At 38.1% G+C, this 18,330-nt stretch overlaps 1 protein-coding gene across 1 annotated transcript; it reads right to left on the bottom strand.

Moving 5' to 3' along the window:
* Positions 1-6,958: 6,958 nt before the first annotated feature.
* On the bottom strand, positions 6,959-9,529 carry LOC131547150 (uncharacterized). Its single transcript, XM_058787495.1, has 2 exons — positions 9,471-9,529; positions 6,959-8,787 (listed from the first exon to the last, which is right to left on the bottom strand). Exon 2 carries the CDS (start codon positions 8,417-8,419, stop codon positions 7,592-7,594), a length of 828 nt encoding a protein of 275 aa, XP_058643478.1. The 5' UTR covers positions 8,420-8,787; positions 9,471-9,529; the 3' UTR covers positions 6,959-7,591.
* Positions 9,530-18,330: the final 8,801 nt, after the last annotated feature.

Genomic DNA, 18,330 nt, shown 5'->3' with positions numbered 1-18,330 from the left:
TATAATTTCTTCACGGCCCGGTGAAACACACCAAATTGTGAAACTAACGGAATGCATAGTCGATATAAAAAACTGGATGACGAGTAATTTCTTACTGCTAAATTCTGAAAAAACAGAGGTGTTAATTATCGGACTTAAAAAAACCCACATGTAATAACCTAGAACACTATCTAACACTTGACGGCTGCTCTGTCAATTCTTTTTCATCAGTTAGGAACCTAGGTGTGCTGTTTGATAGCAATCTTTCATTTGAAAGCCATGTTTCTAGTGTAGCATCAGAACGAGTCAGACAAAACTAAGATTCGATCAGAACATCGAAACATGAGGAGCTGAAATTCCAGGAGAACAGGACAACGTCGTAAAGATTCTATCTCCGACTTCTGGAGCAAGCCTAACCAACAAGCCTCTTTCACAGAACAGTTAGCAACATTAAGACAAAAGAACATTTATTGATAAGTCCAACGCAGGAAGGAGATCGTCAAATTTGGGGTAAATAGTCAAGATTAATGGTCAAAGAGATGGCCATCACATGTGTTCCACAAGAGAAATCACGAGCTTCTTTAGATTGACTTTCCCCCACCCATACAAGACAAAGGCTGAGACTGAAATTCCTTTGTCCAAAGAACATGTCTTTTGGTCTCCACAGAACTATACAGAGACTTTCTTTTTCACATGCATATAAAATCATCCTAGAAGGACATTTCTAGGCATAACACTATATTATTTTTGTAACCTACACATTAGACTATCATGTTTTAAGCACATATTATGTATGTCTGTTTAATAACTATTGAATGACTTTAAGGTTTATTCGTGTTTGGTATGTATGAGCTTGACAATTCTAGCTTGAAACGTTTCTTCCAATTGATTCTTTGTCAAATGTATCATATTCTGGTTATAGAAATCACATCCAAAGTATACTTTGCAAGAGTGTGTAAAATTCAGACCATGTGACCAGATAACATGCTGATTTATGATGGAAGGAACAACCCTAGCTAAGATAATAGCCTATCTTTATTGGTCAAGACACCAGATGGGATGTGTCCAAAAAGCCGAGTTTAAAACCTCAGGACAGCATCAAATCTTGCTCTCTCGTCCTTCTCTCTTCTTCTAGCCACCGCGTTTTGGCGCTGCTTTTTAGCGCTCTTTGAGCGTGCTCTGGCCTACAGGCTAGTTGCCACTTAACACCACGATGAGAAGAAAAACCACCTAGTCTCGTTACTCATTTTATTCTTTTACTTTAGTTTATTTTCTTTCCGTTGAGTCTCGTGTTCAAAAGTTAAGTTTGCCGCAAAGTCCAGCTCCGACTGGACCCACTTCAAACTTCAACCAGCAACTGACTCCGCGACCATCCTCAGCCAACGCCCAACCATTGGCTTCCCAAGACATCACTTCAAAGACTACTGAACTCCCAGCCAATCACCAACTCGGGAAAACCCCTTTCCTGTAACGATGACGACAGAAGGGAATCCCTGTAACCAAAGGCAACGCAAGTAAAACAACTCCAGATTCTAACTGAACTGGTGCATTTAATAATTTAGCCTCATTGAGAAACTCAATGCGAGGGTTAATTAAGTGATTGATGGTTTGTTCAGGTCTATGTGATAGCACATATTGCTATAAACTTGGGATTTCACATTTTCATTCTCTAAACTCATCCTTTCTCTCTTTCTGCAACGTGTGAATGCGTGTGTTCATGTTAGATTAGTTTATGTCTTAGGTTTATATAAATAAAGTCTTATTTGTATTGAAAAGAGAAGCATCTTGTGTTTTGTGCTTACAAGTTAATGTCTTAATCTGCCGATCTTGTTACTGTGCTTATTAATAGTGTTTTCACTATATTTTGGATTTTAATATCCAGTGCAGAATTAATGTTATATATGAATCGCTGCCGACTCAGTGATCAGCCGCAAAAAGGTGATTCTGTTCAAATTCCCTATAAAATCATAAATGATTCCCTTTGAGCTAAATTAAATTATATTTATGTATCAAACCCTACACTAGCATCTGTAAAATTGCATTTTTCCATCTCAAAAACATATCTAAATTGCGACCTATGCTCTCAACGTCAAATGCATAAATACTAATTCATGCGTTTATGACCTCAAGGTTAGACTATTGTAATGCTTTATTGGGTGGTTGTTCTGCATGCTTGGTCAACAAACTACAGTTGGTCCAAAATGCAGCAGCTAGAGTCCTTACTAGAACCAGGAAGTATGACCATATTAGCCCGGTTCTGTCAACACTGCACTGGCTCCCTATCAAACATTGGATAGATTTTAAAATCTTGTTAATTATTTTATAAAGCCCTGAATGGCTTAGCTCCTCAGTACTTGAGCGAGCTCTTATCACATTATAGTCCTCCACGTCCGCTGCGTTCTCAAAATTCTGGCCGTTTGATAATACCTAAAATATCAAAATCGACTGCGGGCGGCAGATCCTTTTCCTATTTAGCGCCCAAACTCTGGAACAATCTACCTAACACTGTTCGGGAGGCAGACACACTCTGTCAGTTTAAATCTAGATTAAAGACACATCTATTTATCCTGGAGTACACATAGCACACTAATACACTTCTATTATTCAAATCCGTTAAAGGATTGTTAGGCTGCATTAATTAGATCAACCGGAACCGGGAACACTCCCCATAACACACGATGTACTCGTTACATCGTAAGTTGAATGGCATCTACGCTAATATTTGTCTGTGTTGTGGATTTTTCTTGTTCAAAATAAATCGCACTATGGAGGTTTTGAATTCAGATAGACCTTTATTAACAAGTTAACAAAAGGCCGAGTAGATGTTCGAACAGCACTACTGAGTCTTGTCTCAAACTCACATACATCCTGAAGTTTTCACAGCATTCCATATATGCACCATTGTATTTTTGGACAGTTATCTTTTACCATATATGAATTCTGTCATGTATGCATTTCTAGGTCCTGATCAGATTCTTTCCATATATGAGTGACTCTCTGGCCCTGAAAAGTTCACTCTATTCTACGCTCACTGCAGCCCTTAACACACAGTTGCTCTACACAGTAAAACTAGATAATAGTAGATACAAATAGGCATAATTCTATGTATTATATTAATTGAAGATTAATAAAAATCTTCTACATCTGTTTCTTTCTTATTCTGTTTCTCAGTCCGTATCCGATCAGATGGTGGATCAGCACCAAGAGATGATGTCTGCAGCCCTGATTGTCAGCGGAGAGCCCCTGAGACATAAATTTAAATTATAATAAACAAACAAATATATATTATAAAAATACACCGTGAAACAATAAATGCATTAAACTATACATTACAATTATAGCAAATGAATAAATCATATAAATGAAAACTTCAAATAATGAATAAAACACAAATATAACAAATACATTAAATTATAAATTAAAATGCTCCATCAGGACAAGACCACGGGAATCAGATAAGCCCTTTACACAATCTGACATGGCTGCGGTTGGAATTGAACTGCGGGTTTGTCTGGCCAGAGGAGAGCTGGCCCCCGACTGAGCCTGGTTTCTCCCAAGGTTTTTTTTCTCCATTCTGTCACAGAGGGAGTTTTGGTTCCTTGCCGCTGTCGCCTCTGGCTTGCTCAGTTGGGCAATTATCGTCGATTTGGTTGCACAGATACTATTTAAACTAAACTGAGCTAGACAATGACATCTCTGAATTCAATAATGAAATGCCTTTAACTGAAAATTGAGAAAAGTGAGTGTTTAATCTTATCATTATACATTACTGACACTCTATCCTCCAATTTGATACTGTTAAGTGCTTTGACACAATCTGTATTGTTAAAAGCACTATATAAATAAAGATGACTTGACTTGACTTGTAATAGCTGTAGTATGTGATTACGGTCTTCGGCCTTGTCCCTTACGCACAGAGATTTATCCAGTTTCTCTGAATCTTTTGATGATGTTATGAACTGTAGATGATGAGATTTGCAAAGCCTTTGCAATTTGATGTTGAGGTACATTGTTTTTAAAGTATTCCACAATCTTTTTATACACTCTTTCACAGATTGGAGAACCTCTGCCCATCTTTACTTCTGAGAGACTCTGCCTTTCTAAGACATCCCTTTTATAGCTAATCATGTTACAGACCTGATGTTAATAAACTGAATTAGTTGCTAGATGTTCTCCCAGCACCATGACGGGAGAACATCTAAATGATGATAAATGTTACATTTGTTATCATTAAATTGTTATCAGGGACACAAGAGCAGTAGGTAGATGTTTGTTTTATAACGATTTCTGTGTAAAATCCCCTTTAAACCAATCCCATTTTGTCTGTTACGGGGTTGAGAAAAAAAACAAAAAAGCTGGAAAAAAAAACTAATTGATAAAAGGTCTTTAATGCCTAAGGTGGGAAAATATGATGAATATTTTTTGGAGGTTTGATATGTGCCTAATGATGTGGGGTATTTAGAAGTTGAATAACATGTAGTTGAAAAACATGTATATTCCAAGTTGAAATGTTACCGAATCCCAGGAATGACCGTCCTGTCATTGATCAGAAGGTCTGTTCCTATTATTTATTTATTTTATTTTTATTTTTTTTAGGTAGGAGCACTAGTGCTCCTGAAAAGAAATGTAAGCATAGAGTCCTAATGAATGTAATATTAAAAACTAACTGCAAACATTTTTGCAACGTAATATGTACAAATTCACACACAACGTATCTTTAATTTGGCCAGAATTGCAGGTGCTTGTCTAAATATACAAGAAAGTTTGGAGAAAATATTAAATACGTTGTTAATAAATGTTATTATAGATTATAAAATGTTTTATAATTAAATGCATCCAAAAGGTCATCTAAAATTACCATTATTAATCTGCCCCGCCCCCTTTCCAAGCTAGAGTCCCCCCAGTGAATTCTGGCCATTTCCACCACTGTGTAGAGTAATTGCTCTGCAGTAAAGCCATTCAAGCCAGTTCAATTTTTGCAGATGATTATTTGTTTCATGCATGCGCTAATTATGAGTGAAAAATCACGTCATCATTATGTTTTAAACAGTGCCACTTTGTGGAATAAAGGTGAATTGCACATTGATTATGCAGACACCTTGTTTAATGTTTAATCTTTCCTGCTGTTACAGAATGTGACATGACAAAGACATGATCCTGATTGGTCCTCTTGCGTGCATTCAAAGTGCTGATTGGCTGATTCACAGATAGAACCTTATAGAACCAAGTTAGAGTTCGACTTTGTAGATAGAACGTTTCTGTTTTCTAAATAAAAAGTCCTAAAATGTACAAAACTTAAAAAAAAAAAAAAAAAAAATCACAATGTAAATGTTGTCACAGAATAAGAATGTGAATAACTCAATTTTGACAAAAATGTCAGATAGAACCTTATAATTTCAAGGGGACGATTTGGTACAATGCACTTATTCTGTACATGTTTTTACATATATTTTAAAATACCTATATGTAGTTACATCTGTAATTAATTTCTGTAATTACATTTATAATTACACTGTTGACCCATCCCTTACACCTTAACCCACCCTTAAACCTACCCATACCACCAAACCTGTACCTAACCTTACCCGTATCCCACCTCAATAGCAGCAATAGTGTTTTGTTATACAATATGACCACAATAAGTACATTGTACTTATTTTTTGATGCAAGTAAATAGTATTTAAGGCCACCTAATATAAAGTGTGTATTCTATAAAGAAAATATTCTGTTGGCATGAATTGTTTTATTGCCCCTCTAGTTTTTCTCTGGTACAGCTGACCCATATTGTGGCATGTTGACCGAGATGAAATAGAACAGGGTTACATAGATAAACCAGGTTCTGTAAATAAGGTCAACATACCACAAAGTCAAGTCATATGTATTTATATAGAACTTTATACATTACAGATTCTTTCAAAGAAGCTTTACAGGGATAAACAGGAAAATAATGAACTTTCTATGATTTGAAATCATAGAACATAGAAATCATAGAATCATAGACAATTTTCTATAATGACTCTTTGAATCAGAGGAAAACAGAGATCAGTTATGCTGCAGCAGCTCTAAAAAAAAAACAAAAAAACTATAGTGCCATTGTCCAGCTACAGTGGTTGATTCATTGAATGACTGTGTAAAGATGATCAATTATGGGAAGTAGTTCAATTCAGCTGTAAAGCAGCTCTGTAGAAACCAGCTCAGTTCGGTTCTCATCCAATCATGTCTGTGCCGTACAGTGCAGTACAAACTCCATTGATGACAGAAATGAAGAAGAAAAAAGAAAGAAAAAACACAGCATGGTCATTCAAGGAATGCTTTTGGCAGTCAGCAAAAGAGAAAAGGCTTGCCGGCTAACACCTGATGGTGATTACAAATGAGTGGGGTTAATTAAATTGGCTTGAGAAAGCCAACTTACTGAAATCCTATTTAAACTTATTATTATTATGTTGGCTTGAGAAAGCCAACTTACTGAAATCCTATTTAAATCCATCATGGCGGAGAAAATTAATCGTAGATGAAGGTTTTAATCACAGGTTAGAATTCTAATCCCCGATTTGTTAATCTCAGTTTAAAATTAAGTGGTGCAACACAACTATATTTAAAATAAAACCCAGATCAACAAATCCTTGATTAGCTCTAAACTTTGCTTAATTTAATCCTTGTTGGTGCAACCCACCCTTAAACTTTTTTCAAACTTTTTAAACTTTTCTAACTTTCTGGTCCGGCTTTCTCAACTTTCTGGTCCGGCTTGAGAAAGCCAATTTACCGAAATCCTATTTAAGGCGAGACACTGCAGGTGAATAGGGATTTAAAAAAAAAACATTAACTTGAAACTTTACCAATAAATTAAATTCATTATTATTAAATTTTTTTGCATTGCAAGTTTTCTGACAAAACATGTTTAGATATGCAAATGAGATGATATCTCATTAAATATGCGCATATTTACATATATTTAAAAAACAAAAATCTATACACTGAAAACATTTACACTTGTAATCTTTATTTCATTTTAATAACATAACAGTGTTACAAATTTTTACAGAATAGATTTTGGATATCTCTTTTTTTTTAAATAAAAAATATGAAAATACTATAAACACGTATTAAAATGTGATTATCGCCATATTTTTAACCCAAAAATGTTATGTAAATCCGGTAAAAAACAGTGTCAATAAATCCTTCTGTAATAACCTTCAGAATATAACTAAGAATGAACATGGAAAATATGGCTTAGATAAGTGCTACACAAGTTGACATTTTTGGTTCAGAAAGTTGAAAAAAAACTCATTTTGAGAAAACGGCTGCTAAAGATATTGATTGCATAATTTCATATTTACAGATTAAAAATTACACTTTTTTTTGTAACAGTAACTCATTTATCATTTTCCCCAAAGCTATACTACACAAATGAATACATATATAGACTGTGTGTGACTTCTTTGTGTGATTTATATTATAGACAGTGACACAATGAGAGGAGGACAAATCAAGGAGAAGTCTAGCAGAAAGAGGATAGGAGAGAGGAGAGGCCCCAACTTAGTCTGCCATGCCTGCCTCATATGTTGGCCCTTCTTTAAGCTCTTGCTTGTGTCTTTTGGCCTTTTTGTCTATGTCACAGCTCTTTCTTTTGTTTTGCACAAGCAGAGGTCACAGAATCTGCTTTTACTATCCGAAGCTTGTCTGCACTTTTGATTGCACTAACTGTGACCTCTGTGGTCTCAAGCCACAATCTGTCCATTACAGATAAAATGGCAGAAGCACCTTCATTGAATGTTGAAATAGCCATACTGGCTGCTGCCTCCATTCTGTTTTTGCCAACAAATACAGTTTTGGGACACCTTGACCAAATGACAGAATTTAAGCACTCATTTGCATTTTGGGTGCCCCCATGTTGCATTCTCTGCAGTAGGCTATCACTGGACATCCTATGATATAATGGAATAAGCTTTTTGCCAACCTCTTTTGTCAGAGAGCAGCCTGCATGCTCATTGTGACTCTCTGGTGTCACACCATTTTCCTCTGCTTTCCTGTACCAGCACCATGAGGGTTTGCATCTGTTATGCAGGGGATTCTCATCTGTTGATATGGAGTGTAGGAGGCTAGCCCAAATAGCAGTTCTCATTTGTTCTACATTGCCCTGATTATTAAGTATTGCTCCTCTATAATAATTTTGCAAGCTTTTACATTTTGCAGCTGTGAGCTTGCCTGCTCCTTTCCCACCCAATTTACCCTGTGCACTAAGTTTTCTTAGAGCTGTACCCATACGTTTGTGTGCATGGTTGATGCATTCTAGTTTTGTTATTTCATGTCCTGGATAAGGATTCAGTGCAACAACCTCCCTAAATGCAGTACTGTCTCCATCAGAAAGCATCTGAGTGTAGCGCAGCTGATGCCGGCTTATGGATCTCCCCCACATGCGCTTAGCTGATTCCTGCTCCATGGCTTTACTGGAACTAGAGAAGTTCTTTGTACAGTCATCGTGCTTTTCTTTCCATGTGTTGTACTCCTCCTCTGTGATGTTTTTTTCTCTCCTAGCATTTTCCTTTAGTGCACATGCATGACAGTAAGATGATAAAACTTCAAAGTCTATCACAAGCCCTGTAATAAGGTCTATGCACACACCAATGCCATAGTGTGAAGTAAAGCCCCTTTTCTGCCAAGTGCCATCAAAAGACACACTTATGTTGATGACAGCATCTGCATCCTCCCTCAGAATTTCTGCCACATCTGGGTCAATGTCTGCGTAAGCCTGTCTGACCTGATCTCTGGCCCTTCCTAGTGACTCCAAGCCTCTCCCTATCTCTGGCACTAAAAGTAAAATAGTAGTTTGTCAAAATGCTATTCGATCAATCAAAATTAATGCATACAAGCACTAAAATATAGTAATACACTTTTGTAAATGTCAATATAAATCAGGATGATTTACACACATTATTCATTCATTGTACAGTGGGAATGTAGGCTACCTAAACTGCCTGAACAACCTGTTAAAATGCTGGAAAACGTCTAACTATCTAACTTTACCTGTCACTCTTCTGTCCTGTCTCTGAAAGGTCTTCACATGTAGCGTAGGGATACCCAGTATCTTAACTCATGTGCTAACAGAACCATTCTTATGTTTATATCAAAGGCTACATCACTCCTTGTTGACTCCTGTAGACGCGAGGATGAGAATACACTTTTTCTGTAGCCATTTTCTAGCGATTTACATGTTTTGCATTCCAGCAACAGACTGCTACAAAAGCCTTGATTTTGGGGATCTATATTTATTTGTAGATCATTCGACATACAATTTGGGCAAATCAAGTCTTTAATCAACTCGTTCAAACGCGACACATGCATTATTAGCCACTGCTGAGTAACTTGGCTGTGATCCATATCTCCATTCATCGCATTTATCTTACACTTCGATGCACTATTAGCGTTCTCGCAAACTAACACTGTTTTGCATGCACTTTCCTTATGTAATCGAGCTATAGATAGCTGCTTACATCTTTTTTTCTTTTCGATGCGATAGCATGGAACTTCTGAGTTTTCCCCATCTTCACTGCATCGATGTTTTTGTTTCTGTCAGCTAGCGGAGCATGTCACGTGATACATTTCGGCGAATCAGGTCACGGGAAATTTACTTCAGCCAATGAAATTTCGTCTCCTGATTTAGATCAGCCTTTATTTTTTCCCTATTGGTTAGCTCTACATAGGAAATGACCAATTATAGACAGGCTATCATTACACTATAGAGAACGAGCTTTCCAGTGATACCAAACAATCGCTGTTTTCAAACGCGACCACAGAGATATATCTGATTGAAAAATGCTAATTTCAGACAAAGTTAAGGAAAACTGACAGAGGTATGAGAACAAAATGCCTAAAAATAAACATTTTATTGTGAACTTTTGTCATTTTTATAGTATCCTTGTTGAAGAAGACATATTATAGGAGCAAAAAATACCAAAATCTGAAAATCGACCAGTATGCACAAAAATGACTTTTTTGCCTGCCGTGTCTCGCCTTAAACTTCTTATTAGTGGTGCTTGCCAAAGGCAAGGCATCACTATTGTTATCTTGCATACTTATTAGTGGTGCTTGCCAAAGGCAAGGCATCACTATTGTTATCACTATTGTTATATTATTCTTCTTCTTCTCCTGGACAAAACTTCGGTTCGCTACTCCTCCTGCACCTTCGTCACAGACCTATGAATGAGGCGTCAAATCGTGCGGCTTACTGAAGAATGGTGTGCTAATATCTTTTATAAGCGATCGTGTGTACGATAATCGTACAGTGGGCGAAAAATCCCATAGATTTAACATTGCGGCCAACTTTGCTTAGAGCGAGAATTTCGTAGAAACATATGAATCACCACATTTAGAGAGGCTATCAAGCTGTGCGAGAACATACCCCGCAATGGGGTATAAGTTGTACCCCTGGGGCACAAGAGTGCCCCAAAATTGCCCCGTTGACATACTATGGTGAGGGACAGCCCATGAAACAGCATGTTTTTCCTACTATGGTAATTTACATAGGAATTTTGTATTGAACATAACTCTGCATCACAATATCATAGAGACGTGGGGGTGGGCTCATTTTACTCAGCCAACCAATCAGACTTTCAGGATCATTATGAAGCTATCAAGCCACGCCCTAGCAACCATTTAGAGCACCCTAGCAACTGATCCCATAGACTGCCATTATAAAAGCCCAGATGAATATCTTTAGATCACAGTATCATAGAGACATGGGGTTGGGCTCGTTTTACTCAGGCAACCAATCAGACTCTCTGGATCAATGTGACACTGTCAAGCCACGCCCTAGCAACCATTTATAGCACCCTAGCAACTGATCCCATAGACTGCCATTATAAAAGCCCAGATGGATATCTTCGGATCACAGTGTCATAGAGACATGGGGGTGGGCTCATTTGACTCGGGGCGGCAAAGAGCCAACCATGAATCACCATAGACACTTCCTAGCCACGCCCTAGCAACCATTATCAAGCACCCTAGCAACCCAAACAGGCATATATTCAAATCTGAATGTCATAGAGACATGGGAGTTGGTTTATATTATTCATACTGGCAAACAGCCTTTGGAGTATTATCTTTGGCAGCTGCCAAGCCACTTCCTAACAACCAAACAGAGTAGCCTAACAATCATTTATCAAGTCCTATATCTTTGCATCAGAATGTCGTATAGACTTGGGAGTTGGTTCTTGTGACTCATCCTAACAAATAGGACTTCCAAACATGTTACACATGCTAGCAGTAAATAGGTACATGCTAATAGTGATCAGCTAAGTGTTAATTCAAACGAAGAACTCTATAAAACTCCATAGTAATGATCTGTGACAACTAGTAACTGCCTAGCAACCACCCCAAGTACCATAGCAACTGCATAGCAACACCCTAGCAACCACCCTGAGTACCCTAGCAACCGCATAGGAACAACCTAGCAACCACCCTGGGTACCCTAGCAACCATCCCGAGTGCCCTAGCAACCACCAAGCAGTGCCGTGGAAAACACTCATGCCGACCTAGCAACCGAGTGCTGAGTTTTGCCACGACAAGCACCACTCACATTTTCTTCAGGAAATGTACATTCTAGTTATTATTATTAGTGGTGCTTGCCAAAGGCAAGGCATCAGTATTGTTATCTTGCATACTTAGCATTTCAGTAAGTTGGCTTTCTCAAGCCAACTTAATAATAATAATATTTAAACTTCTTATTAGTGGTGCTTGCCAAAGGCAAGGCATCACTATTCTGCCCTACAAAGCAAAAAGGCAGTAACTACGCCGAGTGTAGAACTGAGAAAAATCCTGTCATCCAGCCTAATTAGTTGTAGGTAGATTATTGGACATGTGGCTGTTTTGTTACTTTATATTAGCTTATTCTTTGTACATATCAATTCTCATATTTAATTTGATATTTTACCCCTATTTTGCAGTTACTGTATTCTTGCTTTGTATTACTTACCAAAAACGTGGCACCATACCAAGGAAAAAGGCAGTAACTACAGATTCTCCAAAAACTATTTTGCCACAACTTGGGCTCTGGGTGTGTTAGATGCACTGTATTTGAAATAATTGGAACCGTTTGTTTTCCTGAACATGGATATACCAAACCCAAACTAATTTGACCATTTTAGGTCAATATTTTCCACCCGGAAGCTGTTCTGGTGCTGAAACGGCTGCTTATCAAAACTAAGCTGTATCAAGGCCCAAATGGGGACAATTTATTTTGAATAGGACCATATTATTATGTGTGAGTATTAGATTAATGTGTGTCTGGGGGTGTTTCTGTATCTGTAATGTAGTATCTGCTATACCTACAAATCACATTAATGTTAAAGCACTGCAAAACAACTTTTCTTTGGAGCAATATAGGCAAGTTAAACTCCAATTCAACAGAGCAAAACAAAATCATTTTTGTTTCTAGTGTTTCTAAGCCTTTTCAAACTCTTATGATGATAACTAAGATAAACAAGTTGATGATTTTATATGGTGCAGTATCTGTTTCAGTAGGTTTATAAACACAAAGTACTGAATGAAATGAATACATGGGACAGATATTTCAAATTAGTAAACATTAGGGGTGTGACGAGACGCTTACTCCACGAGACGAGACACGAGATTGGGTTCACGAGAACGAGACGAGACGAGATTTTTACACTATTTTTAAGAAATCCTCAATGATGAAATATATGAATGGAAAATAGTATTTTATTCAAATGAAAATCACAAAATGCAAAACAATTTAGGTGCATTTTGAAACCAACTTGTAATTAATGTTATTTTACTTGTATTTTAATGAATTCTATGCAGTAAAGAACATGCAAACACTGCAAAATGTTTTGCTATAAACTCTACCGACTGGCTTCTCCCCTTTACGATTTCACATGACGGTGGAAGAGATGCAAAGGCATTTAGAGTTGTTTGCCCTTTTAATTTTTCGTCACAGGTGCGGCTGGTTTTAGTAGAGAGCTGTGGTAGTTCTGTATGTGTCTTTGTATAGTGCTCGTGTTAGCATGTGTACGGCATTGTTTTCTTACAATGTTTACATATTGTGTTCGTCTTATCTGTCACTCTTCGCGTTTCTTATTTCCACTGGAAAACCAAAATGTTGCCACTAGTGTTGTCACGGTACCAAAATTTCAGTATTCGGTACCGATACCAGTCAAAATCCACGGTTCTCGGTACCAATTTCGGTACCACATGCTAATTAAAAACACACTACTTTTAATAAAGTCAAACAAAAATAAAATGTACAAAAATCAATGCCATTCTTTATACTTTATTTAAATTGTGTTTCAAGTAATAAAAGTATGAAAAACATTAAACAGGTTTCACCCAAATTTAATTTGTCTTTTAATTAATTAAATTTAAACACATTGTATTGTTTTGGTAAATAAAGGAATTTACTATTAAAATTAAACTATGGAAGAAATATTGTGACTTCTTTAAAAAGATAAAAATTAAAAAAATTAAAAAATTATATATATGTAAAATTATATTTCTGGCACAATGTCTTTAAGATTAACTTTTATTTTGACGGGTTGCCGTGAATACCTTTACATTTCTGTGTAGCTATATGATATGAAGCTGGTTTTACTCAATGAAACGGTAAAATGCTGGTGAGGGGACTCTCAGAGCAGTTCTGTAGATGTTGTTTATGTATTTATGTCCTCATTGAGACGGCAGATGATGAATCACCGCGAGCGTCAGGCGCGCTTCAGTGTATGTAGTAAAAAAGAAAAACCGCGTCTCTGCCATTCATTCACTCACACAGAGACTCGCAGAACATGCGGATTCATATTTGAATCGACTTTTGCAGCTTAATATTTACAGATACTAGTCCACGTCGCGATTTGATTTAAGTGCAATGACCTACTTTTGATTAATTCATCCAAACTGTGACATTCCGTGCTAAACTGTAAATTCCGTTTTTATAACTGGATTCCGAGATGCATCGCGAAAATCATAGGGCCGTCGCGTCAAGAACCGGGTTGACCTGGTACCGTGACGTTTTCACTTTTTAGTACCGACTTGGTACGAAGTACCGGGTCTTTTGACAACACTAGTTGCCACACAAATGATTTAAAAGTGGCAGGGGATCTTCAATACTAATTTCACCCTCAAGCTCCATCATGCTGACATCACAATTTACGAGACAACTTTTCACCTCGACGAGAAATCTCGTCGTGTTTTAATCTCGCGAGATCTCGTAACACGAGATCTCGTCACACTAGTAAACATACATTTAATAATAGATTGTGTGTATATATATATATATATATATATATATATATATATATATATATATATATATATATATATATATATATATATATATATATATATATATGATGATGATGATGATAATAATAATAATACAAATAATTACACCACATTTCATATGGTTATTACTCCTCATCCTCCACAACATTGCTCACAGGCAGGGAATACCAGAACACCCTCCTGTTTGGTGGCATGAGAGGACAAAGATTACAGATGATGTCTCTCTTCTTGACCTCCTCAACCCCTCTATTCTGTGGTCGCAAAAGAGTGGGCACCTTCAGCGAGAATTTCTTCATGAGGAAGTCCAATTCCATAAATTCATTCTCCGTATGGGATAATTTGTAAAATATGCTCTTGGAGCCACGCCACACCTTTATCTCCACCATCTCCCCAAGCTTTGGAGCTTGCGCTTTCTTGACCTTGACGCCGTTCCCCATAAAGCCGCCTTCCCAGACAGCAGGGTGAGAACTAACGCCACCTTCGATTTCTCTGCGGCGAAAGTCTGTGGTTGCAGGGAGAAAAACATTGAGCATTTTACGAGAAAAGCTCGACACAGGTTGGGCTCACCGTGGTATGCATCCGGTGTCGGCAACCGCGGCTCGCGTGGAGTCACGCTGTTAAGAGGAATCGGGGGAACAGGCGCAGGGGTGGCACAGCGGGCATCCTCAGTTGTTGAAGTTGAGTGGTGAGCTCGGACACCTGCGCCACTAACGCTTGCACGGCTCGTCCAGTCGCGAGCATTTGCTCATCCTGTCGATCCAATCGCGCGTTGTTGCTTTCAAGGCATCCTTGAATGGCTAGAGCTTCCGCTGAATCCATTGATGGTCAGATCCTTCTGTTATGGAATCAAGAGAGAAGGATTCAATAGCGGATACACAACAGTTTAATGAGAAGTCACATAAACAGAACAGAGCTCGTGCACAGCGTGGATGGAAGACCGGCGCAGGGACGCAATGGGCAGCCAAGTCCAGCTGAGAAATCTTCCGACAGAGACAGGAACACACCAGAAGACAGAACGTGCGGGACCGGAACGCTAAGAAACTGTGAGGATCTGACAAAGAGAGGAGCGTTAGCTGATCTTAAATAGCTCCAGTAATGAGCCACAGCTGGGACTGATCAGCCCGTAATCACGAGCTCGGACACACCCACTCACAGCACACCACAACAGACAATCAGGACGAGACAATGATTCTACCAACCGTGACACTTTCTCTCACACACACACACAGGCCCTTAGGATCTCTCTATATCTCTCTCTCTATCTCTATCTCTCTCTCTATCTCTCTCTCTATCTCTCTCTCTCTATCTCTCTCTCTCTCTCTCTATATCTATCTCTCTATATCTATCTCTCTCTCTATCTCTCTCTCTCTCTCTCTCTCTCTCTCTCTCTCTCTCTCTCTCTCTCAATTCAGCTTTATTGGCATGACTGTGTAGCATCACAATGTTGCCAAAGCAATACATATATTATACAGATAAATAAAATCATGAGGAAACACATATGTCCATATACATGTAGGTAAAAAAAAAAAAAAAGGATAATTAAAAAATAAATAAATGATTAAATGAATACAGAGAGCAGTTATAAATGGAAAGGGGGGATCAGCCTTTGTCCCTCATTTGATGGCAGGAGGACACATACTGCGCTGCCAGGTGGATACACTTTTCCTTTTCTCCCAGAATATAACAGAGTTTGTCTAAGTTGCTTTTATGGTTAAATTCAGGTGAAACTAGAGCTATTTGTTTGAAATAGGCATCTCTGATGTGTTTATATTTGCTGCACTCCGTGAGGAAGTGCAGCTCGTCCTCTATGAGTCCCTCAGTGCAGTGAGAACACAGTCGCAGCTCTCTGGTTCTCCAGCTCTGCTTGTGTCGGCCCATCTCCACACACAGACTGTGTTCACTCAGACGATACTTCGTCAGCAGCTTTCTCTGACCATACTCTTTAATACTGCTCAGGTATGGCGCTAATTTATAATCAGATTTTATTCTGTGGAAGTAAGTTAATTTCTTTACTTGAGTTACTTTTTGCTGCCAATCATGAATGTATTCTTCCTGGGTTACTTTTTCTGTTTCTTTTATTTTTGAATTCTTTAACTGAATTGTGGAATTGAGTTGATGTTTTTCCACTAAATAATGAAAGGGGTCAGTCTCTGGGTGTTTCTGTCGATAAGTGAAAGCACTGTGGTGGCAGCTATCTGTCGGCGTCTGAAAGATGGATCCAGAACTTCGCTGCTCTCTTCTGGATCTCAGAGAGCAGAGGAATCTGCCCAGTTCTGCCCTGCAGCCGAGATTCAGGCGTTTCTGTGAATTCCCAGGATGCTTTTGCAGAATTCAAGGTGGAAAATTTCAACAGGGTTTTTGTCCCATGATTCATAGTTTAATTTAAATTTGGGGCCCCAGAGTTCACATCCATAGAGGAGAATGGGTTTGATGATGCTATGGAAGATTTTCAGCCACAGTTTAATGGGTGGGTTGAATCTGAACAGGGGTCGTCTTATACTGTAAAAAGCCCTGCGTGCCTTATCCGTCAGATCTTTGATTGCAGTATTGAGCTGTCCAGAGGCTGAGATCGTCAGACCCAAATAATTATAACAGGTGACGTGATTAAGAATTGTTCCACCGATTGTGAACTCATATTTTTTGTCAGCAAGACGAGGCTTTTTCTGAAAGATCATGATTTTTGACTTCTCCATGTTTATCGGTAAGGCCCAATCGTTACTGTACTTTTCCAGAATGGAGAGGCTTTGGTGAAGCTCCTCTTCATGAGGAGACAAGAGCAGAAGATCGTCTGCATACAGGAGGCATTTGATTTCTCTGCCCTCGAGGGTCAGACCAGGACCAGAGGACTTATCAAGTGCTGATGCCAGTTCATTAATATAGATATTAAATAGAGTCGGGCTGAGGCTGCAGCCTTGATGGACTCCTTTCGTCTGACTGAAATTATCGGTTCGTTTGTCGTTGATTTTGACACAGCATTTGTTCCCGTTGTATATGTCCTTTATGATGTCATATGTCCTTCCTCCTATTCCACTCTGGATAAGTTTTAGGAAAAGTCCATCGTGCCACACCGAATCGAAGGCTTTTTGGAAATCAATGAAGCAACCAAATATTTTTCCTTGTTTTGTCTGCGTAACGTATTTTTGTATGAGTGTGTGGAGTGTGTAAATGTGATCTGATGTTCTTTGTTTAGGCATAAATCCAATTTGACAGTTGTTTATAATTTTGTGTTCTTGAATGAACTGAACTAATCTGTCATTAATAATCGAGCAGAATAGTTTTCCGAGGTTGCTGCTGACTGTGATGCCTCTATAATTGTTTGGGTCATACTTCTCACCTTGTTTAAATATTGGAGTTATTAGATTTTCTTTCCAGATTTCGGGAAAGTGTCCTGATTTTAGTGCGAGATTGAATAATTTCAGAATAGCATCTATTCCATCCAAGCCACAGGATTTTTTATTTTTTAGGGATTTCATTTTGTCTATTCATTTAATGCTATGGGTTTGTCTAGATGGTTTAGCTGCTCTTTAATGGTGAATTCTAGGTCGTGTAGTTCAGAGGTCAGATGTTTTTGGGTAAGGGTAGGTTCATTTTGTGAAAAGAGTTTTCTGAAATGTTCAGTCCAGATGTTTGGGTCGTGGATGGGAATGTGTTTAGCTTCTCTGGATTTATCTAAATTATTCCATAATTCCCAAAAAGAATTTTGATCGACTGCCTCCTCGATCTTGTTGAGCTTCATCTTCATGTGATCAGCTTTTTCTGTATCAGCAGTGACTTGTATATCTTAAGGGTTTGTTGATATGTGGCTCGTGTTTGTTGGTTTGCAGGGTCTCTGTGTTTTTTATTTGATAATGATCGTAATTCTTTTCTTAGTTTTTGGCATTCTTTATCAAACCAACCAGCTTTAGCGATTTCCTTTTACATCTGTAATGTTTTCTTTTCTCAGGGCTTTTCTGACTACGGTAGAGAAAATTGAAGTTAATTGTTCTGTTGCTAAATTGATCATTTTCTTCTCTTCACCAAATGAAGTCAGTAGAAATGAGTCCATCATGTTCTCCACGT

The sequence above is a fragment of the Onychostoma macrolepis genome, chromosome 09, assembly GCF_012432095.1.
Source record: "Onychostoma macrolepis isolate SWU-2019 chromosome 09, ASM1243209v1, whole genome shotgun sequence".
Lineage (NCBI taxonomy): Eukaryota > Metazoa > Chordata > Actinopteri > Cypriniformes > Cyprinidae > Onychostoma > Onychostoma macrolepis.
The sequence above is the reverse complement of the archived record's forward strand: the minus strand, read 5'-3'. Positions and strand labels throughout refer to the sequence as shown.

Bases quoted from the DNA above. Each gene is read 5' to 3' on its own strand.
- LOC131547150 (XM_058787495.1), bottom strand. From the start codon at position 8,419: ATGGAGCAGGAATCAGCTAAGCGCATGTGGGGGAGATCCATAAGCCGG.